At 39.3% G+C, this 23,838-nt stretch overlaps 1 protein-coding gene across 1 annotated transcript; it reads right to left on the bottom strand.

Annotated features, from left to right (window-relative positions):
• Positions 1-24: 24 nt before the first annotated feature.
• LOC101921287 (cytochrome P450 27C1) lies at positions 25-23,101 on the bottom strand. Its single transcript, XM_005237675.4, has 9 exons — positions 22,693-23,101; positions 17,938-18,128; positions 16,125-16,324; positions 13,337-13,546; positions 11,431-11,594; positions 7,046-7,212; positions 6,182-6,260; positions 4,992-5,195; positions 25-2,284 (listed from the first exon to the last, which is right to left on the bottom strand). Exons 1-9 carry the CDS (start codon positions 23,050-23,052, stop codon positions 2,168-2,170), a joined length of 1,692 nt encoding a protein of 563 aa, XP_005237732.3. The 5' UTR covers positions 23,053-23,101; the 3' UTR covers positions 25-2,167.
• Positions 23,102-23,838: the final 737 nt, after the last annotated feature.

Below are 23,838 nucleotides of genomic sequence, written 5' to 3'. Positions count from 1 at the left end.
GTATCAAAGACAACTTAACATGGATAGATGCTGTATTAAAACAGATCACAGACTTTTGGTTTCCATGAAAAGATTCAAATGCTTTAAAGAGCATTTTAGAATGCCTCTTCCCTTTTCTACAGTGGTGTATTGCTTGGGACTGATACCAAGAAGCAAATGTACTGCAACATAGCAGAGGCTGGTGTTTCTAGCGATGCTATGGCAATGCAAAAAGAGGGCACCATACAGAATCCAAATTTGGATTCAAGGCTTGGGCCTCTTGGTCCCCAAGTCAACAAAAACAGGCAGAGTTGTGGAGTCAAATACTCAACCCGCAGACTTTTAGACAGACCTTTGCAAAACACCTCCTTTGGGATGTCAGCTGGCTCTGGCACATACAGCTCTCTTCATTCTATTTAAGATAGGGACAACTGGAAATAATAATGGGAAAGGAAAAAAAGGGAATAATGTGAAGCCCTGGAAAACAGCATCAGAAAGCAAGCTCATTCAAGGAAAAAACCCTCCACAGATATACCTGTTTTTCTTATAGTACCTATATATGCTCGATACAGATTAACATTTTAAAGTCATCACGTTAGCATTTAATCTTCTCACAGATGAGACCAATTTTGTTTATTGTTACTATTTTATATACAAGATCCATACAAAGGAGATTGCTTTGGTTGTCTTTTGTCCAGACCTTGAAAAGGCACTACAAAAAGTAACCAAAATACAACAATGTGACTGTAGTAGTTAGATATGTGGAATTTCATGTACACTAGTATAACTACAGTGTGTTATTTAATTTGACTTCTTACAGATAGATGAGCTTAGAAAAATGTTCTCTTTTTAAAAACTGTGTTGCACAACTTTTTTCTAACTCTGCATGTTGGCTGAAAAGTTTATGATTATCAGTAGGTAAACTACCTCACAAACAGTCAGAGCTTGACATGTAAACAGTTAACTATACATAACTACATAGTTAATTTCATATTAGAATATGCAGGTTTGAGCATTGTTCAAGGCATAACATACACCCAAGGCACAAGGTTTCTCTCAAAAATGAGAACATAAGGATAATGCAGTGATACTAAAGTTATCTAAAGTATCATGCAAGAGAGACCTTTCTGTTAGTTGTCATAGGAAAAATACAATAATAATTAAAAAATCCACCTTTCAGGTGTCCATTCTTTGTATTAGACACTAGATAGTAAAAAAATCTCCAAATACTTCAGCAGTCACATTTCCATCCTACAGAAGGCAGCTGTGCATCTGCCTATGGGTTCAGCATGTTACAAAGGGAAGTTTCCAGTTCTTACTGTTGAACTGTGAAGATAGTTAATAGCAGTATTTTAATTAAATGATAAAAATGCAACAACTACTTCATTTTTATTATTTGCATTTGGGTTTGGCATCGTATTAGCTAGAACAGTGAAAGTGGCTTGTGCTATTCCACTCAGCTTACGCTTTGGTGATGAGGACATTGTCTTGGGTTCCTAACTCTACAATGTGACATTTCAATGTTTATTTATAAGATTATTTTTTTTAAAAAAATATATACAAACATTTTATGGAGATTATGTTTTGATAAATTTTTAGTTGTTCTGTATTTTGAGTGTATTTTTTCTCTTTACTTGTCACATTAATGTATTGCTTTTTTAATACATGTGGGGTAAATTTTTACAGACAAGACAGAAATGACCTCATAGTTTCAATGTAGGTGGGAACTTTTAAAAAACACTGGAGGACAAGAAACAGAAAGACACAAAATCATAAATGCAGCTAATTTTCACATATGGTACAGTAATCCTCTTGCTCTCAAACAGACTCACTGAGTAGTTGACTTTTATGAGAAAGCAGTGTAACAAAACCACCGAATGATACCAGTATGTCTGAATTTAATTTGGGGTTTTTTTTCAATGCACGTGTTGCTATTACTAGAAATCTTTCCAGGTGAAAGGAGATTCCCAGTGCAAGAAGGAATTTTTTTCAGTATATTTTTTCATATGTGTAATTATCTATTAAAGGAGAGGTAATTTCTCTTATGTACTGCTAGAACTAAGGCAGAACAAAATATTTGATTGTTTTGTGAAATACCTACAAACCAAGAACAAGCATAATTAAACATCCATGAGATGCAAGTCTGTTCCCATGAAAATCAAACAAGTATTTCCAAAACATTTGAGTCTCACTTTCTGTCAGAAAATCTCACATTGATGGAGTTTCCAGGAGTCAAAAGTCCATGTGTTTTGGCATGAACTGGTTCAGTTTTGGGAGAAATGTTGATCTCAAAATTCTGAAGCAACTGTGAAGAGAAGCAGGACAAGTATTAGAAAAGCTGCAAAATTACATATGAAAATTAGACTTTGGAAAAGAGAGCAAAATAGACTGTCACAAACAAAATTTTTGTTGCTAGTTCTGTGGAGTCTAAGTGCTAGGATTCCCATACAGGAAAGAAAAAATAGTTGTTACAAGGTGAAGATTATAGTCAAAAATCTTCCTTCTCTGATGGAGGGAGGACTGAACTTTTTGAAGAATTTCCACACAACTAGATTAAACAGTCTGAGCTTTCAAAGAAACAAAAGTCTCTTTCAAACCTCATGAGCTTCCTCTCTCTGTGTTTTTTATTTCACTTTAATATACATCAATATGTGCAATTATAAACCAAAGCAATAAAAAAAAGTCCCAATCTCATTGAACATACTTCTCTTTCTGGGTAGAAGAAAACAAAACAAACATGAGACAGCAACTGTCCAGTGCACCATGAAGTGAAACAATCATGATTCAAAGAGTCAAATAGTAGAACCTCTCCAGAACAGAATCATTATAATTCAATCACACAGGTTTTCTGTACATGAAACTTCTATTTCCATACACTTAATGAACTGAAAGAATCAGCTGCAAATACAAATCACAGAAGCTGTGGGCTAAACAAACTTCAAGATATTTATGTCACCTGTTTTGAAGCTGAATATAGAATACCTCAGCTATTTATTTTTAAAATTTCAAGAAGAAAATACTGCAACATTCTCAACTTTTCCTAATATTAACTCTCAAACAGTTTCCTATAAACTAAGCAACCTTCTCTTACCCTTCTCCTAGTAAGCATGATGAACGATGTGTTATTATCCTACACATAACTACCTTTTCAGTGTTAGATGTTTGACCAAATCCATCTCATTCTTCTCTTTTTCAGACCTCACATTCTTGTTATTCTCTCTGCCTTCTGAATTTCCTCCAGTTTGACTGTATCTTAACATGCAGCGCACAGGGTCAGTTGCGTATCATTGTCTAGCTGAGGATTCATCAGTGTTTGGTAAGATTACATAATTTAACTACTCTTTCTGACATACAACATGCTTGTTAATACTGTTAATATGCCCAAAATTGCATTGCCTTGTCAGAATTAGCATAATTATTCTTGACCAATTTTTCCTATATACTTCCAGTCGGTTTCTATGGTACTAATTACCCAGCCAGTTGGCCAGCAATTTGTATTTAAGCACTTGATTTCTTCTCAAGAGTAGTAACTTGCAACCATCCCTAGTGAAAAAATTTGTGTTGATTTTGGAACATTTACCCATTTTTTTGTAGTTCTATATTCACATCCTGTGATTTTAACTTAATTCATGTCAGCTTGGTATCCTATGCAAACTCTAAAAGTATTCTCTAATCCATCATTTACACCGTTAATGAAAATACCAACCTAAATCAAATGCAGGACAGACTCTTACAGAATTTTAATTAAAGGCTTTCCCAGTTCAACAGCAAATATTTGACAGCTACTGCCTCCAGCTATTTCTTTTTTCCAACCAGTTGTGCATGCATTTTATAGGTACTTCCATCTGGAACAAATTTTATTAATTTAATTGTGAGAACAATGTATAGGACATGTGAAAATACTTCCTGAAGTCGGAATACATAATTTACTTTATATCCACCATGTTAGGTAAACGATCAAGTCAAAGAAAGAAATCAGACTGGTCTGAAACAATTTTTCTTTGATAAGCCTCATGCTACATGTGTTTCTATTTTTAAATCACTTAAATTTCATCTTGATACTTGTAAATAGATTGCGTTATTTTGTTCTAATTTCTTTCCAGTAAACAAAAGCAAGCTCTCTATTACTTCCTTGATCCTCCTATTCAAAAAGATGCAAGTATGTTTGTTTTATCCAGCTCCTCGAGAGCTATCTCAGTCTGGCTTCTGAAAGACACACGTAATTGTCCAGAGATTGTTCTATGAGTTTACTTAAGGAAATTCTAAGGCAAATTCAATCAAGCTTTGCTTTGAATACATATAACGGGTCTAAATATTTTTTACAGTTAAGTAACTATAAATAGTTTCCAAATCTTTGAGGTTTGGTTGCACAATCTGATCTCAGTATTTGAGTTAAAAGTTGTCTTGTAAATAACAAAAAATGTAGCAGCTGTTGGGAAAGCTTTCTTTATGAAATAAAGCAATGGAAAATTATATATATCAATAGGTACTAACTACTCATATAAGTTATGTATATCTAGAATGATAAAGTTAGAAGAAAGAACAAGAAGGGACAAAAAACCACAGAACATAGAAAAATTCTACTATTTGTCGTAGCGGTGTGGTCAATACAAGGATATAAAAACTATTTTATGTCTTTGTAAGCACCAAATTCTTCATAACTAAAATACTGAAACTGAGCAGGTAACCTTTCTAATATACATTAAGAAAGACTTCTAATTTGTTTACAAAAACCTTCTGTACCAAATCCATGTATTTCCTTACAAATCTTACCTTTAGTTTTACTTCATTTGTATTATAAAGATTTTTTTTCTTCTGCAATGTAGTTTAACTAATATGCTACGTATCAAGCATGATTATTTTCAATTTTTTAAGCCTTTGCAGGATGACTATGCAAGACAACACTCCAAAACAAAGGTTTTGATCCCTGTAAGATACCCAGAAATGGTATACATAGAAAAGAATCATACCAATATATTTTTCTTCTTGTAATGCTGTCACATAGTTCTAACCTGAATTAATGCAAGATGAATTTCCAGCTCTGCAATTCTTTTTCCTATACAACTTCGAATGCCATAACCAAAGGGGATGGAACCAAAATTGTCTACTCTGTCCAAATTATCTCTCCTCAGCCAGCGCTCAGGTCGAAACTCATTTGCCATTGAGAAATTTTCTTCACTGTATGAAGTGGTATAATGACAGAGTGCCAGCTGCGTCTGAGAAAATAAATGATATTTAGCTAGCTCAAATACACATAACAAATAAAAAAGCATTTGTAATTACTGTAATTTATGCAACATGAGGTGATAAAAATTAAGTATCTTTAAGTATTTCTAGAAAAAAAAAGGATACTTAGAAAATCAGATACCTTTCTCAACTGGACAAATGAAATAATCTTCAAATTGTTTTATATGTTGCTAGATATATTAGAGAAGATGCAATGGGGAAGGAGATGGGAACAAAACTCACAAGTATTGGGAACTGTCTCAGAAAGATAGTATGAGAGAAAGGGAGAAGAGAGATACAAGGCAATGGAAAAGGTAAAAACCGAGGATGAGAAGGAAAAGAAACTACACCACCTCAGGAAAAAAACCAGCAATAATTGATGTGATGATGTTTCCGAATAAATCTGCAGTAGGGGTGCATGTGGAATGATATTTAAATAAGTACATTAAGAATTAAGAGTCCTGACTGTCTTAAGGCTATGTTGCTTTAACACAGTAATGCTGTCATTTAAATTAGAGCCATACAGTTATACCATGATCTCTATGTAATCTCTGAATAGTAGGAAAGATTCATAATTGAAAAAGGAAATCAAATTCTTTCTACAAAGGGAATTAACAGGCAAAGACTTAGAAAATTGCAAGAATAATGAAATTCATACATTTTTAATGAAATAGTAACATTGCACAGAGATGTTTATTAATAGCCTCCACCCTCAAGAATATTAAGGACAAGTCATGATGGTAAATTTGATTATACGGTGAGGACCCAAATCTAAAAAAACCAGCAGCAACAAGTCAATTATAAAATCAGGCTTTTGTCATATAAATGGGTATTATTGAAATACTTCCTTCTTAATGCTGTAGCTTGGTGAGTTCTTTTGAAATCAAAGAAGTGTATATATGTATACGTTGTGACAGATCACATTGCGTTCACAAAAATTAAACTGTTCTCTGCAGATGACTGCAATAGAACCTACCCCTTTAGGTATCAGGTATCCTCCAACGACCAAGTCTTTTTGGGTGACTCTTCCATTTCCTGGCAATACTGGATATAACCTAGAGACAAGTATTTATGAGAAGTTCAACAGCAATAATTAAAACAAATTTAAAACTTTAGATTCCAATATGCATTCACAAATATGCACTATGAACACAATATGCATTCACAGCAAAAAGGTTTTTCAAAAGTACAGAACTACTTAGAGATCCAAAGACCTTGAATGATCTGGAGAAAACGGTTATAACTGAGGAAAGTTATTTACTAGTAACTGGAGGTTGAGCTGTTTGGTCTGTGTATTTATTTGCTTTACACAGGTACAAACATGCAATCAGTTTGTTAGTCTGGACACGTTTTAGAACTACTGGGAGCTGAAAAAGCCTTGTTGATGCCTTCTCTAAAATCCTTTTAGTCTCTTCACCTCACATGAACATTTGGTATAAACATACAAAAAAAGCGTATCACATGCTTTCAATTTAATTCAAGAAGCTTAAAATGATTGTAGTGGTGCTGCAAAGTACCAGTGTGAGGGCAGAGGCTGTTACAGTGCATCACACAGGCTAATACTTAAAAGGCAAAAATCAAGCTTTCAATGACTTACCTTAACAGGTATGTTCTACATATGTGATACTAGTTCTACCGTACTTAAAAACATTAAAAATTATATAATCCATCATATTTCATTGCTTAGGCATCATTGGATACAATACTGCTACAATAAATAAAAGAAGCAGCAGAGAGCGATAACAACAACTAAATACTAACATTAGCATGGACTCAAAATCCATTACAACTACATGTAACTAAATTGTTACATTAATGATTGCAGCTGTCTGCTACCTACCTCAAGGTTTCTTTCAGCACTGCTCTAATTAAAGGTAATTTTGGGACATCATGAGCAACAGCCACTTGGTCCTTCCCCAGCTTATTGACTATTTCTTCATAAACACGTTGTTGAACCTCAGGATTCTTTGCCAACAGGTACGTTGCCCAGGACAAAGTAAAAGAAGTCTAAGGAAGAAACCACAACCATCATCATCAAGTCCAACAAGATTAGATTAAAAACCATTTCAAGCCAGGAAAACCAATCAGTTTTCCACTATGTGTTTTATTTATTTAAAGTATAGTAATTAATATTGATAACAAAGGATTCAATGGGATGTTGTCAGACTTCACCATCGCCTCCTTCATCCCTTTTTTCCATCTAAAAATCCCCATGTATCAAAACAATCTGTGTAATGTTTTCCCAGTGAAATATGACAAATAACAGAAAAAATAAACAAAACCACATAAACAGTACTGAAACATAATCCATTGCTGTTTAGTTTTTAACTGTTACTTTTGAATGTGTTTATCTTCCCAACAAAAACATTTCAGAGGAAACAAGCGAATACTACTCAGAGCATTACCAACCCCTTTTAAGCCTATGGTGGTCTCCTCAGAGCATCTACACAACAGAATTGATGCTATCGCTGCTAAGATTATGCTTGATCCTTTGGTAAGCAATGCTAGACCACAACTGGCACTTTCTACCTCTTGAAAATTCCCACTTGACTGAAATTCAGCATGCTATTGAAACTTTCTTAAGGAAGCTTGAAGATGAGCTTACACATTTAAAGTGGTCCTAAATGTTAAAACATATTCCTTCCCATAATTAATGATTCTAATAATCATCAAGGCTCCAGAAAAGAGGTATTGTGTGAAAGATAATTTTAAAATATTTTGTATGAAGGAAGAAACAGAATACAAGGCAGGAGGCAGTTCAGCTTTGAGCACAAGATGATTTCAAGGAACCCATAATATAATCCTCTTTCACCTTAGCTGGAAAAATTGCACTTCGATGCACATTTGTGGTTTAGGACACTCTCTGAGAGAATGAACTCACTCCATCTGTACTAACATGGAACTAAACAGAGTATTTCAATCCTAAGTTTTTGTGACCCAGTATTTATCATTCGTTTCACCATGAGCCCCTATGTTTAAGCTGTCTGGGTTTCAGGGACGATCCTATTCAAATACTAGACAGACTCAGGACATTTTGCTTCTACTGTCAGCTGCACCCAAGACGTTAAGGTCAAGCAAATGGCCTTTAGTCCATTTCCCTCACAACCATCGCTGAAGACAAAAAGTTTACCATGAAAAATGTTCCCCGAGCCTTCTGTTCTCCAGGCTGAACAACCCCAACTCTCTCAGCCTGTCTTCATAGGAGAGGAGCCCTCTGATCACCTTCGGTCCTCCTCTGGACTCGCTCAAGCAGGTCCATGTCCTTCTTATGCTGGAAGCCCCCAAGCTGAATGCAGTACTCCAGGTGGGGTCTCACAGGAGCAGAGAAGAGGGGGAGAATCACCTCCCTCAACCTGCTGGTCACAATTCTTCTGTTGCAACCCGGGATTTGGTTGGCTTTCTGGGCTGCAGGCTCACATTGCCAGCTCATGTTCAGCTCCTTGTCCACCAACACCCCCAAGTCCTTCTCCCCAGGGCTGCTCTCAATCCATTCTCTGCCCAGCCTGTATTTGTGCTTGGGATTGCCATGACCCATGTGCAGGATCTTGCACTTGGCCTTGTTGATCTTCATGAGGCTCACACAGGCCCACCTCTCAAGCCTGTCAAGGTCTCTCTAGATGGCATCCCTTCCCTCCAGCGTGTCAACTGCACCATCCAGCTTGGTGTCATCAGCAAACTTGCTGAGGGTGCACTCAATCCCACTGTCCATGTCACCAACAAAGATGCTGAAGAGCACCGGTCCCAATACTGACCCCTGAGGAATGGCGACTCATCACTGGTCTCCACTTGGACATCGAGCTGTTGACCACAACTCTCTGAGTGAGACTATCGGCCAATTCCTTATCCACCAGGTAGTCCATCCATCAAATCCACGTGTCTCCAGTTTAGAGACAAGGATGTTGTGCAGGGTGGTGTCAAATGCTTTGCACAAGTCCAGGTAGATGACATCAGTTTCCCTTTCCTCATCCACCAACGCTGTAACCCCATCATAGAAGGCCACCAAATTTTTCAGGCACGATTTTCTCTTGGTGAAGCCATGTTGGCTGTCACCAATCACCTCCTTATTTTCTGTGTGCCTTAGCACAGTTTCCAGGAGAATCTCCTCCACCATTTTGCAGCATTTAAGAGAGAAAAATTCTAACCTTTAACCTAATCTTCTTGATTTATTTTTAATTCTTTTTTTCAACTTGTATAATGAAGACAGACAACCAGTCTCACTCTCTATGCAGCAAACAGTTTTCTTTTCAGCTTCTCACTCATTAGAACAATAAAGCTTAAGGGTATAAACAACGTATGGGTAAAAAGCCCAACTTCTGGAAATGTCTTATTTGGGGCTTACATTTAAGATCAAGTTAGAATGAAAATTCATCATGATGGTCACCTTTTATGTCTTGTCTTCAAATTGGGGTAAAATGCTGTTAAGTATCATACTAGAACCTTTCTTTTTTCATTCTTGTGATACCGAGTGGCTATCCCTTGCTAAAATGCAATCCTGTTCCATTACTCTCAGAGCTCAGAGCAGCTGGCAATTGTGTCGGCTGTATACAGAACTTTTGACATAAACATTGTTTCTTCCCAGGTCCCCAGCTCCTTCATAACCTCTTAAAAATTAGCACTGTTCCAGGGACAGTAAAAAATTGACTTACAATTTTGTTGAAAACTTTTATAAACCTCTAAACCTCTTTCAGCGTCTATGATAAAATGAGATCTGAAGAGAGAGCAGCAGGGGAAAAAAAGATTCCCTCAGTTTCTGTCTTGTACTCGGAAATGAGGAAATCAGAGGTACCATCCTCTCACAAAAAGATTGTTGCCAGCTGAGAAAGCTAGCTGAGTCAAATGGAAAGAGAAACTTTTGTTGGCAGGAACTTGAACATTGTCCTTTTAGTTTAATGAAAACTGTCACACACTAAAAATGGAAAATTAATGGTCTGAAAGACTAGAAAATGAATGGGATAAATAACTGTGCTTTACTTAAGAACCAAACATCAAAAAGCTCTCCAAACTCATAAACCCTTGGGATATTTAACCAATGGAATAACCTTCAGCACATAAATGGTCTTTACATATGCTCTTTATTATGGAATTCAAAAGTGTTACTGTTGGGGTTTTTTTTGTTTTCTTTAGAAATCTTACAAACATTCTTAAATCAAAAAAATCTGAAGTCACTTATCCAGAGAGGTTTTTTTTACTTTAAAGCTGCATTACTTTTTTACTTATTTTAATCCTTTCTACTGCAAGACTATTAAACAATCATACATAGCACTTTCTTTAGCAAATTCATATAGCTTTCTTTTAAAAAACTGTTCAGTTACAATCATTTACAATAGTAGTGTGCACTGATATTCTAAATAACTCCATAAACATTGTATATAAAATAGCTAATTTTTATCTTTGCTTATTGTCATGCTGCAGTCAATACTAAGGAATGCTGGTTTCATTTGATAGGAATAAGAGGAGGTAAAGATATATACATGACCTTAATGTTTCTTCAAATACTCTAGATGATAAATCAGAAGAATTGGGAAAGATGGCCACTTAAAACACTTCACCAGGTGTTAACACACCGCATATGCTAGCCTCACTAATACTGAGCCCCGTTACCACAGCTCTTTGCCTCACAGTGGCTGCATGCTGCCAGCACAAGCCTGGGTAGAGTGAACCTTAGTAGGTGTTCGTACATACACTAAGTAGCCTTACCCACATCAGTGCGGGCCTAACACCCCCTTTCTAATGGACCTCAGCAGAAACCAGGTATCTGATCCATAATGGGTGTCCCAGTTGATGTGATTAGCCATACATCAAAATCCTTTACCAAATTCTACATGAGTTTATTAATCAATTTTTTTCACGCTAACTTTCAACAGCCTTTTCTATTGTGGTCTACCTAAAGAAGCACAAATACCAACCTGATATTCAAACTAGTAAAAGAAAATGTATGAAACTCAAGCTGAATGTAAAGACAATTGCTATTTTATCTGTTTAATAAACTGGAACCAACTCCCAAACATTGGGTTCCTGTAAACCACAGCTAGTACAGAACACTGACTTCATTCCAGTAGAGAGGTTACACAGTGCTGTAAGTATTTTCTATTGCTTTAAAGATGTCATGGCTTAAATGTGTCAGAAATTACATCTGTGTAAACAACATAACCCTTCTGAAGATAGCTGCAAATGGTACTGGTTTACGAGAACAACTGTGCACAAGAAAAATTGTAACAAGCTTACTGTGTCCACTCCTGCCAGAAGCATTTCAGTCATATTGGCATAGATCTCTTCCAAATTAAGTTCCTTACTCACTAGGAGGTATGTAAGTAGCCCACCATTCACTTCTTCTCCTTGATCCAGCTGGGACTGAATAGCCTTCAATTTGTTGTCGACATGGATTCGACCTTTGGGATTAAAAAAAATTGTTAAGCCTCCATTTTTAATTTTTTGCTGGTTCCACTCAGTACTGACATTTTTTTCCTTATGCTACACTGCATAGCCAAAAAAGAAGAAACATAAAAAGAATAAACTGAATTTGAATCTATTTTTTCAAGGAAAAGATAATAGAGTGGTAGTGGATGTTCTTGGGTACTCATGGTAAGTAAAGACTGAGCTGACAGGAACCTTCATAACTCACAGAACGAGAACGCTGAGCACAAAGAAAGGGCACGAGACTGCAGTTTAACAGGGAGCAAAGAAAGCACAAGGTCAAGTTTTTTACGCCCACCTGGCTTGGTTTTGGGTGACTCTGCAAGAAGTAGTGAACTCTGCAGAGCATGCTGCAACTCAGCGCACAGCGGCTGCTACAAGATTTTAGCAGCAACTAGAAGGTCGAAGCCACAGAACTGAATTACACTGAAGACAAAGATGAGGAGCATCAAGGAATAATAAAAATTTAAAAACTTCAGCAAATGAAATTTTGAGCAATTTTACCCACAGTCCCATTTCCAAAACAAAGGGCATCTTCTGTGAAACAAGGGCTTTAAAAAGAAGAAAACCCCTCAGAAAGTTAATGCCTTATAGAATGAGCTTTAAAAAAAATGAACGAGAATCAACACGTTCCTTTATGAAGCCTACACATCACACACAGTGATTTTCACCATTTAATTCCTTTTTCGCAAAGGAATTAAACAAAGAAACAGCATGACAAGAAGTTTCAAATGGAACAAAATTCCTTAAGAACAGTTTCTCAGCGGCTTTTAGAGTAAAGATGACGTCTTTTTTTAGTTGGTTTTAATGCAGAAAAGGGAACAAGAGTATTTTATCATAGGAAAGAATTTAAAAGTGGCAGTGTAAATAGGTATGTGTTCCACAGAAAACACACCTGTGTCAGCATTAAATGGATTCCCTAACGCCTACTGTAGATAGAGATCAATACACATTTAAAATTAAGCATATTAGGCAAATTAAAAGTTAAGAAACTAAAGAACCTACCCTCAAGAAGTTGTACACAGACCTACCTAGACAAATAGTGCTAATAAAATACATTTAAAAATGCATGAGGCTTTCTAACATTAGAGAAGGTAAGAGGGTTCAGGTATTTTTAACACTCCAGAATATTAAAAAAAATATATATTGCAAAGACAATTCCTTCTTCTTGCTTACATGAAAGCTGATTCAAAAGTAGCTTGGAATGCTTTATTTACAAAAAAACATACTGTAGTACTGCAGTGTACTTCTGTGTCAACTTGTATGTATATATATGAACTTCACAAAGAGTTTAATTAATTGCTGGTGTCTAATTTTTTTAACTTTATAGTCAGTTTTAGTGCTGATTATTTGTCAGAGTGCCTGACTGAAAACTTGCTGAAGTCAACAAAAGTACCCTCATTAAAAACTGAGTGGCTTAAGATAAAGCCTTGGCAAAGAACTTGGACCTGGAGTGAGGGCTGGGTGCTGAAACAGATGAAGGCAAATAAAGAAACAGCAGTATAAAACAGAGGAATGTTCAAAGTGTACTGGTAAAATTCTTTTTCAATAGAGTATTTTTTTAAACTGTTCCCTTGGCCAAGTCTGCATTTAATATGAAACTTACTTCTGCTACAATGTCTTCTTATAGTTTTAGAAGAGAAATACAGCAAGTCCTGCTCAAACACACAGAGAATCTGCAGAAATACAGCTGAACTTTTCTGCTACTAAATCTTACTAAATTTGAAGAGTCCATCCCAGGATCTGCAGAACTCTCTCCAGGGTTTTGGAATAAGCGGACGAAGCCATTTGGGAATAGCACCTGCATACATAGTGGTCTTAAACATACTAAACATCAACTCCAGAGCCTCAATATATTCAACAGTCTGCTGTGGGACGTTGTTTTCCAGGCAGCCCAGCCGGCATTCATACAGAATAGTTGCCACACCTGCACATATGAAATCAGAGAATTTGCTATACATTTGCATATATACATATTAATACTTCAAGGTATTAAAATACTAACCTAATGGAACTACCTTCCAAAAACCTTTAGTTATTGTGACTGCAGTTGGGAACAGGTAAAATAAAAATTTAAAACACAGTAAAAAAAATCCTAGCTAACCATTGTAGCGAGACAATGGTTACTATGTCAGTAACACCCAACCTGAGAAGTCAGCTGGGAATTCCATCAAGAGCAGAGCAGCCCTCCAGCTTACTCACTGTGTTCTGCATTGCACCGCAAACCCTGCGCCTGCAGCGCTGCCCTCTGAACACACAGGGACGTACAAGACCAAAGACATTTCTGATAGAAGCGCAGGAGTTTCTAGCAGTGGCTCTGCTCTTCTTCGTCATAAGTTGGTAGTAAATGAATAATGAGTATGCACAAATGGATAAAGAGCTTGCACTCTAGACAGTGATTTTACTGCACACAATGTACTCCATGCGGCCCTGAAAACTAGCAAGTGTGTGACACTGTTACAATAATAATATTGACTCCTCTCTCATTCCTGACTTGCTGTAATTCCTCACGTGTTTTTCCAAAGTGTTGTAGTGATCCCTACTAGAAATACCATTTCCCCCGCCAAAGAACAGTACAAAGTGTATATATATAAAGTATATATAAAGTATTTTATAAAATTTGTATTCTTCTCAACTCTGGACCATTTCTTCCACTTATCAAGTTAATTCTTACCTGTCCATTAGTGTTCCTGCAATTTCTCAGCTCAGTTTTTATAAACATAATCAAATTATTAAATACTAGGCAGAACTCAGCCAGAAACTGCCCTACTGGAGTTAGCCAAAATGTTCTTTCAGTTTGACAGCAAACTATTTTTTAATTACTTCCTGAACACCAGTTTCTAGCAATTTTGCCTCCCAATTTGAAATATCTAGATCATATTACCCGAGTTATTTATGAAAATACCACATGTTACAGTATAAAAAGCATTCCTATTATCAAAATAATCTTATTTAATGGTTTTTTCTAAAATCCAGTGGGGCATGGGGCAATTAGGCAATTTGAAAAGGCATTTAGGTAATTTCTCAAAGCCATTTAATTTTGTGCTTTAAAATTCATTAGTTAATAGTTTGCCCACAACTTTCCAGGAAATGGTAGAATAACTGTTAACTAGATAATTACAGTAACTGGTCTATTAACACTCTAGTCTCTTTTTCTCTCTGGTTTTCCTATGAAAAGCAGGTACCATAGCTAATGACAATTAACCTTGATCTTGCCTTCCATCAAACTCTCCATAAATTCTCTAGTGTGCGTGCATATATATGTGTGTGGTATGTGTCTGTGATTTAAGAAACTTTTCTTTTTCCCTGTTTTTGCTTTGTATTTCTTCTTGACTGACAAAATAATTTTCAAACCTGGCTATTTTCAGCTCCCTCTTCCTTCCCTATTTTCCTCCCTGGGAAGATATTTCTCTATGCCTTTTAATTCTCTTGTGCCTCTTTCAGCAACTGCTAGTTGTTATGTGTTCTTTTGCTCTTTACATGGTCCTTTAAAAAAAGCTTGCACATTGGTTCCCTGAACAGTTGACAGTGTAAGTTAATTAAAACTGCAATTCAAATAGGAAATAAGTGCGTACCAGGCACAAGTTATAAATGAAAAGCTAAAAGAATGTGAAGAATTTAAACTAACCCATCAGTGAGAGTGAATCTGTAAGCTCAGGGTGTAAAATTCCATAAAATTGGTAACTCTTAGTTGAATGCCGTTTTTAGACACTATTAATGTAGGACAGACTCAGGTTAGTTTACCAAACCTGAGTGGCAGCCAGCAGTGCGATACAGCATCTTCATAGATTAGTGATTTGGAGGTTCTTGCAAATCTCAAATTATTCAGCTGCCTGTCAGCAAAGAGTACCAATGTTTTTAAAAGGCACTGCATATAAGATCAGGTTGTATGCAGTCAGTCAGAGGAATGCATGAAACATGAATCACCATTCAATCTCTGCAAGAACACAGGAAATGCCATACTAGCTCAGGCTGCAGTTCCATTTAGCGTTCCATCGTTAGTGGTAGGCCAGTGGCAGATGATTTTAAGGCAAGCACAACAATACCACACTTGGCATGTGTAAGCAGGGGAAAGCAGTTTTCCCACATCCAGCTATGAACAAAATTTAGATACATCACATAGCGATTCCCCAACTGGAATTTGGCCAGTATGTTGGTAAATTAACGTGTCTTACCATCTATACTGTCAACACTCTTATTCTTGAGAAATTAATACAGAAGTAAGGAGTACTGAAACTGCTCAGGGCCTTGATTGTACATTTTACCTATATACCAGCATTTCTACAGGAATTGTCTCTTAGTACAAGGTATCACCTCTTTGGACTCTACAAAGGGATTCTACTGATACCTACTGTGCTAAGTAGGAAGACACCTGGATGCACAATACCAAGCTTCCCTTTTCAGATTAATCACAGTGAGGCACTAGTCATATGACAAAAATGCCTAACCATAAGCAACTGCTTTACATCCATTTTCTTTACAGATGTTATACAGCCTGGGCTTACCTTCCATTGAATACTTGAAGAAGAGGTTGTTAACATTGGTCACTGTTTCCCCATCGTCCTCTTGACTTCTGAGGGTGTGGATTCTTTTAATTAAGTCTTTGATAACTTCATTGACTCCTTCAGAGTAAACAGCCACATCTTTGGGTTTCAAAATTTTTTGCCTCAGTACACTTCTCATTTTTAGCCATTGCTCTCCCTCCCTAGAAGAAATTATTAATGATGTCTAAACACAATCTTCTTTAATAATCATCAGCTGGGTAAGAGCTCTGCAATGAAACTGTTTACAGTTCTTCATGTCAAACAAAAGCAAGCGGTGAAATGAAAATTATGATATTTTATTCTGTATTTAGTGCACATCCTCATTAAATTTCAGTGTTGCAACACTTATGTACATGTGTAAGTTGATCTCTGGTTTCAGTGACAGAACTTGTCCACTCAGTGTTCTGAATCTGACAAGTGTCTCGGTATTAGTGGTTTAGTAGTAGCTAACAGAAGAAATTGGCAAAATTTTCTCATTAAAGTCACTTTACATAAATATTTGAATGGATAGTCTGCAAAATTGCTTTTACCTTGAATTGGCGCTTAACTACCAAAGAAAGGTATCACACTGAGATTTGGCAAATCAACAATTACAGCTAGTACCAAAAGTTCCATTACCGATCCATCATTTTCAGTTACCTTAATTCTAAACCTACAAAGTAATAGGATAGCAGACCTAGCTATAGAGAAGACAATTTACAGCTAAATTCTCCTTCGGCTGAGCTATGTACTGAAACCTTTGAAATAAAGACTAAAAATCTGAATATGTAGCTTCATATGAGCAGAGTATTTGGGAACAGTGGTTTCAGGGATATCTTTCAATTCCTTGTGAGGACAGGCAATTCTCTTTTATGCATTCTTACTAAATTGCCAAGTAATTCCCATTAATTTTTTTCACCTGGAGCAATGCTGCTGCAAGGTACAAAAACTTACTGGCCAGCAACAGAATTTAATCTCTTTAACAAACATTTTCTGACTGTCTCTTGATTTAAGATCTCATTTCACAAAGTATCAAGGAACTGTTAGTTTGACTCTGATCTGCAGCTTAAGATTTGAGTCTGCAGTGCAATACATAATGCCTTTTGCCACCGCGAAAGAAACAGGCGGTCCGTGACTCAGGAAATTTCCGTGTAAATAAACATCCTGTGTCATGGGGACTGTGAGTAGTTCCCAGTGGCAATTAACCACACCCACATGCACTGCCAGTTTATGCAAGCTATGAAGACAGAAAACTGTTCTAGAATCAGCCACATACAAAAATATCTGCATGGGGATGCACTACAGTGTGAGGGTACCATACAGTGACTTCTCTGCATTAATCTATTGAAAGGGCACTTTGGTGAACAATAAAGCTAAAGACAACCTGAGCCAACAAAGTCCACAGAGCACACTGCCAGCTGGATGCAACGGTCTAGCTCTGAAGCAATGAAACTACATCTGTGCAGTGCTGTGCCAGAGTTAGTAAGCCCTTTTCTGTAATGCTGCTTCCAGGTAAGTGAGTCAGCTCAGACAACTGTAGTCGATACACATTCCCCAAGAGTGGTTTTATGCAAGGTGGCTTACTCCACATTCAAACTATGCATCCTTACCACCCCCTTGAAAATTTACAGCAGAAGAGACAATTCACCATAAATTCCTGTTCTCTTCCCCCCACTACACACACAAATTTCCACACACAGAAAAGCCTGGATTCCCAGATGACCTGTACAGTCCTTCAGCAAATCACTAAACTTTTACAAGAAAACAAAGGAAATGAAGGAGTAATAACACTTACGCAGAAATAAGTCCCGTGGCTCTCCCTCGTAAGTCTCTGTACTCCTGCCAGGATTCCATGTTAGCTCTTTGTGGTGCTCTACCTTCTGCTCGGAGGACTTGAGCAACCATATCTCGATCTGCAATGGATACAACAAACTGGGGACCAAAGTGAGACTTGAAGATCTTTCCATATTCCTGAGTGTGTTTTTGCTACAGTGTCACCAACAAAAAGAAACAAAGTAAAGCATTACTAAGGAAAAATATCACAAAAGGAAACCAACAATTCCTCATACAGCAAATCAATCTATCACGTCTAGAACTTGATCCCCAGCCTTCCAGTCAAGGAACGGTTTGAAATGTCAGGAGAAAGCATCTAAGCATTACTGTGAAATATTCACAAGGAAAACAGAGAGGTCACACTGTTCAGGACCTCTGACTGAAAAGATCCAAAGCTCCAAGGCACTAAGCATGAGTGAAACCAAATACTGAGAAGATGAAAGGATTTGGGCACTTAAAAACACATCCCTTCAGATCAAACAGGTTAGAAATAATGTGTGAAAAAATTAAAATCATGGAGGTAAATAGGTGAAACTAACACCATAATACAAAGATATAATAATTTACTTTTAATGTCTTTTGTAAATAAAGACTTACTCTACCATTTTATTCTTTACAAAAAACTACATTTAAGTTTCTCACACATAACGGAGGACAGTGATAGCATAGCAGCCTAGCAGAAAACTGTATTTTGGTACAGCTTCATCAGCAGTGAACTTTAGGATGACATATGTTAATTCTGCAAAAGGAAGGAAAAGTTCAGGTCTTATTCCTGCAGTGAGGTTTATTTAGTGGCTGATCCACAAGTTGTATGATTCAAGCTGGAGGCAAGCAACAAGCAATTAAGAGGACTGGGAAACATTAAATGACATATTTAAAAGAAAAACAAAACAAAACAAAACAAAACCCCACAAAAACCCAAAACAAAACAAAAACCCACACAACAAAACGACCAGAAGTTTTCCAGTAAAGCTGCACTATCACTGTCCCATGAAATCTCACTGATGATTTCAAACAAATTTAATTATTTAATTCTGACATGGTCATGAAATGAAACACTCGACTCCCATGAATTCACTTGGAGGAGAGTTACATCATCATTTTAGTGGGGAAAAAAAACCACCAAAAAACTGCAAAAGAATAGTTAAAGCGATATTATTACAACTTTGGATTTGAGAAAGTTTTAAATTTTAAAACCTTTATTTCAGGTTAAAGTAGCAAGACAAGTTAAACTGACCAAAGTTTTAACTTTGACGCTTTATCTGCATCTAATCCAAAGACATCTGTTTGCAGAGTTATGCTGATTACAAATCAAAGATGTTTGATATGACTACACTAGTGAAAGTCTAGGGTTGACCCAAGATTAACTTATGAGAAACCTTTCTTTAATCAGTCTTGGTTACAGAGATGAATTGTTTAATTGCCAACAATAAGTTTAAGACACATGAGTCACTCAGCATATGGTACCAAGTGCTTATAAAAGGAGTAACTCTTTTTGCCTAGTTTCCAAATAAAACAGGAGTTGTGCGGTTGTGGTCTCCATCAGTCTCCTCTCAACTACTTTTGGAACACAATGGTCAATTTCAGTCAAGTTCAACAGAGAGTTAAAGGTCTCCTGCAACTATATTGTTACTGTTTTAAAAAATCAGCATCTGGATTCAAATGAGACACACGTATTAGTCACCCCGACATGGGAAATGCTACAGTAGGAACTCGGCTGTTTCTGCTTGGTCTGCTGCTAACCAAACACCACATGCAGACCAACATATGAACAAGCACTCCCAAACCCCAAAGTATCTCTTGACTTGGAGATAGTTAAAGGATATTGAAGCTGAACTCGGAGAGAACTGAGAGCACAAGTCTTTAAAGGAAAGTATGAGTTGGGAGATAAGTGCTGGAAAGAAAAGGCAGTGAAGAGGGTGGGATACACATCACCAGTCACACAAAAACAGGTTCAACACATTTTGCTATTTATGGAGCAGCTTGTTTTTCCCACTGACGGCGAGTGAGGTTTACATGGGAGGATAAACTTCAAGAGAAACTAAATCAAGTGTCAAGCCATCCAATAAAATAAATGAAACATTAGTTTTAAACCAGAAACAGACAAGGACAAGGTATTTGGCCATCTCTTGCTTTCAGCAGAATGATGTTCAGTGTACCAACTTCATGTTAAAAGAAATACTCGGCATTTCTCTTCCATATTTTCTATCACAACATAGGTTTTCTTTCCCTTGTAATTCAAACCTTAAAAATATCACACTTCAGTGTCTCACATACCACTCTCACACCAGACATTCTTTCACACATCATAAATTCAAACTGCCAGCATCCAAGCCCTCCCCCCTCACCTTTCTTTTCTTCATACTTGCATAGCAGTGATGAGACAAAAGAGATCTAACCGCACCAAATTAAAAATACTTTCCTTTTGTCATAATTGCTGTAGGCATTACTGCTTTGGCCAGGACTAACTGGAATCATGTTACTGAGAACAGAACCTCCTTTGTGAAAAAGCGCTCAGCTTCCCTACCCCTTCTGCATATAGCGTACAAATATTTGTGTGCACCGAAGGATATCATTTAAGTAGCTGTGCTGGTTACCAAAGGGTTTCAGATTAATTCATTCCTGATGTTCACTGTATTGCTAAATTTAGCAGACTGTTATTAGTCCAGTTAATGCCTATTTGCATCCAGCATGTATGCAGACAGGGCATCCATGACTTGTAAAGTGACTTTTGAGACTGAACAGAATAAAAACTAGTATTATATTACAACTCCTCCTTATCCTTCCTCCCGCTTTCCTTTCCATGAATAACATTCATTAAAGAAGAAAATATCCATATCAGCTAGTAGTGGTGAAAAGCATATACTGTTTGGCCTTATACTCGTTTCAATATTTTGAATAATTTTCACTGTTTTGACAGTGAAGGAACTGGAATTCAATGGTAGTATTGGGTTTTTAGTGGTACCAGGCTATGGTGAGTGCCTCTCGAATTTCGTACAGCACCACAGAGGTAGAAGAAAAAAAAAGAAATACAATGCAACATAAAGCTTTTGCTATCGTGAAGTTTCATCTGCTTGTGTCTTGGTTAACAAGCAATTAAGTTGAGCAATTCATTGTTAGCAATCTAGTTTGGCTGGCATCAAACCAAGCATACACTGAGGAGCCCAAGTTTCTTTTTAGAAATCCTAATGGTAAATACAACAAAGCCAGACAAAACCAAGCAACTGACATGATTTTTTTTCCCCCAGTTTCCTGCTTCTTTCTGGTGGTTTTAGGCCCTTTGTAAATCCTACCTTCTGAGTAGTTTTGATCTTCAAACCATTTACAGTTTTGCCCTGTTCTCCCTGGTTTCCTTTTTCTGTTTTTGCTTTCCTTTCTTTCAACATTTTTTTTTTTTAAATTTCAGTGATTTTTCAGGCAGCGAACCTCTTGGGGCTGTCTGTGAACCCCTTCCTAGCGTTCTGGGAAAGGCCACTGAGAGGAGCGGACCAGTGCACGCCACATGGGAGGTACGGCCAGGGGTCCGCGCTGCGCTGGGAAGCGTTACGGACCCGCTGCCGCCGAAGGGCGAAACCCACGGACGGCTCCGCTCCCTCGGGCGCCAGTGCTCGCGTCAGGGTCCCTCGGGCTACGTGGGGAAAGGCCGCGGGAGATGCGCTGTGAGTTTTTAGGGATGAAACCCACATGTCTGGCCAAGGTACGGAACAAAAAAGTCACCTTTGGATAGAGGCAGCCTCCGGGTGCGGCAGCTGCCCGTGCCAGCGCCCAGGACCCACCGTGCGGAGCGAGGAGGCGCGCTGGCCCAGCCCGGGCCGGGTCTCCGGCCACAGAGGGCGGCTCGCACCCCCGCCTGCGTCCCGGTTAATTTCACCGCCCCGCACCCCCGAGCTGCCGCACGCCGGGCAGGTGACAGCAGCCGCCCTCCCGCCCCCCACCCCGCCATCAGCCTCCCGCCGCCATCAGGCCCCGCTTCCCGCCTCCCCTCCCCCGCGCCGCCGCCGGCCGGTGGGGCCGCCAGGGGGGGGCTGCCCGCCCCCCGCGCCCCCCGGGAGCTTTCAAACCGCCCGCTCCTGCCGAAGGGAGGGGGCCGGCGGCCGGGGGCCGGCCAGCGCTGACGGCAGCGGGGCCAGGCGCGACTACCGCCCCCTCAGGGGACCTATATAGGCGAAGTATATTTATGTAAGGGGAGGCCAGGGTAGGAGCGAGGGCTGGAGAGACAAAATGGTCTCTGGCCGCGGCGGAGCAGCGCCGGGCTGAGCCGACGGGAGGAGAGCGGCGGCAGCCCCCCGCACGGCAGGCGGCTGAGGCGGGGCGGCCCGGGGTGCCGGCACGGCCTCGCCGCAAGCCCACGCTGCCCAGCGCCGCCCGCCGAAAACGAGCCCCTCCGCGAGCGTGTGAAACACCCCGGCGGGGAAAGACGGGACTCCCGCCCCTCCCCCCGGGCAAGGCACCTACCTACGAGTTCAGAACCTGCCCCAAGATGAGAAGGGGGGAGCCGAGGGGCCGGCGCGCCCCGGGCTCCTCGCCGAGACCGACCCGCCAACACTGCGGGGGGCGAGGGGGGGACCCCCAGCCGCGGCTCCTTCCCAGCGGCGGGGCGGTGACTGGCTGCGGTGCGGGCAGCCCGGTGGGCGAGCAGCGCTTTGTGGGGGGAGAAAGGGAAAGGCTGGGGTAACCCCACGGGAGCCAAGCATGAAATCACCCCGGTAAGCTGTACCTGGATCTCATGGATGCGGCCGAAGCCGTCCTTCCAGAAAAACTCGTAGAGATTGTAGAGGGTGTTGGGTCCGGGCATTTCTTGCAGGCTCTTGACCCTGCCGAGCCGGTGCGGTGCGGGCTCCCGCAGCTCCCGGGCCGGCCCCCGCAGCTCCCCGGCGCGCCCCGGCGCTGCCACCGCCGCCTCGCCTTTGTTCCCCGCCGCCGCGGGCGGGTTGTTCCGCACCTCCAGGGACGGGCTGCTGCAAAGTTTGGGCAGCTGGTGAAACCTGCTGGCAAAAACCGCGTGGTAAAAGTAAGTTCTCTCAGATTCAAGCGTCTGCTTGCCCTTCATCGTCAAAACTCTCGTGAAGAAAGACATGTCGCTCAATTTCAGAAGGGTCCACTTTGCTCCTGCAGCTGCTTGTTGCTTGGTTGCTCTTCCTTCGCTGCCTGCTTTAACTTGTACAAGCAGCACTTCTCCAAACTTAACTGCATGAGCATCAGTTTACACAGACCATTATTTAACGCTCCCTCCCCTAGGGCTGGAAAAGGGGGGTGGGTCTGGGATGAGACTTGAATAGAACGAACCTATTATTTTGTATAATTCAAATCAGATAAATTCACCCATTAAGCATGCGGCCAAAGTTTAGATTTTCCCTCTTTCCCCCAATGGTTTGGCAAAAAGCTCACAGAAGGATTATCCCATCTTTCTCCTTCATTAAAAAAGGTGAGTTTGGGGCTGTTTTTTCCTGTGGTGTTAAAAAATTCCCATATGTTAGAAAATACCCTATTTTCTGCCAGAAGTTCTCTTGGTACCGGTCACCATCCTGTAACATATACAGAAAACATTTCTGCTTCCACATACAAACTGCAATGGTTTTACACCATAACCTCACAAACACAGTTCCTGTAAATTACAGTATCCAGGGATGTCATTCGTATTGCAGAATGATTTATCTTTTGGACAGGATATACTCCATAAGCAGCTTCTGTCAACTTTTGTAGAAAATAACCAGTGCCCTGCAACTGCATAGTGTTACATCACAGCTTTCCCTCCATTTGGCTGCGTAGAACTATGGTCACACACAGAAAACTTGAGCTCCAACCTGTACATCTGTTCGTTTTGCACAGTTTCAAAAGCATTTGTGCTGTCTTCATATGCATT

Source organism: Falco peregrinus, chromosome 8 (assembly GCF_023634155.1).
Source record: "Falco peregrinus isolate bFalPer1 chromosome 8, bFalPer1.pri, whole genome shotgun sequence".
NCBI lineage: Eukaryota > Metazoa > Chordata > Aves > Falconiformes > Falconidae > Falco > Falco peregrinus.
Note: the sequence above shows the minus strand (reverse complement) of the source record. Positions and strands in the feature narration are given on the sequence as shown.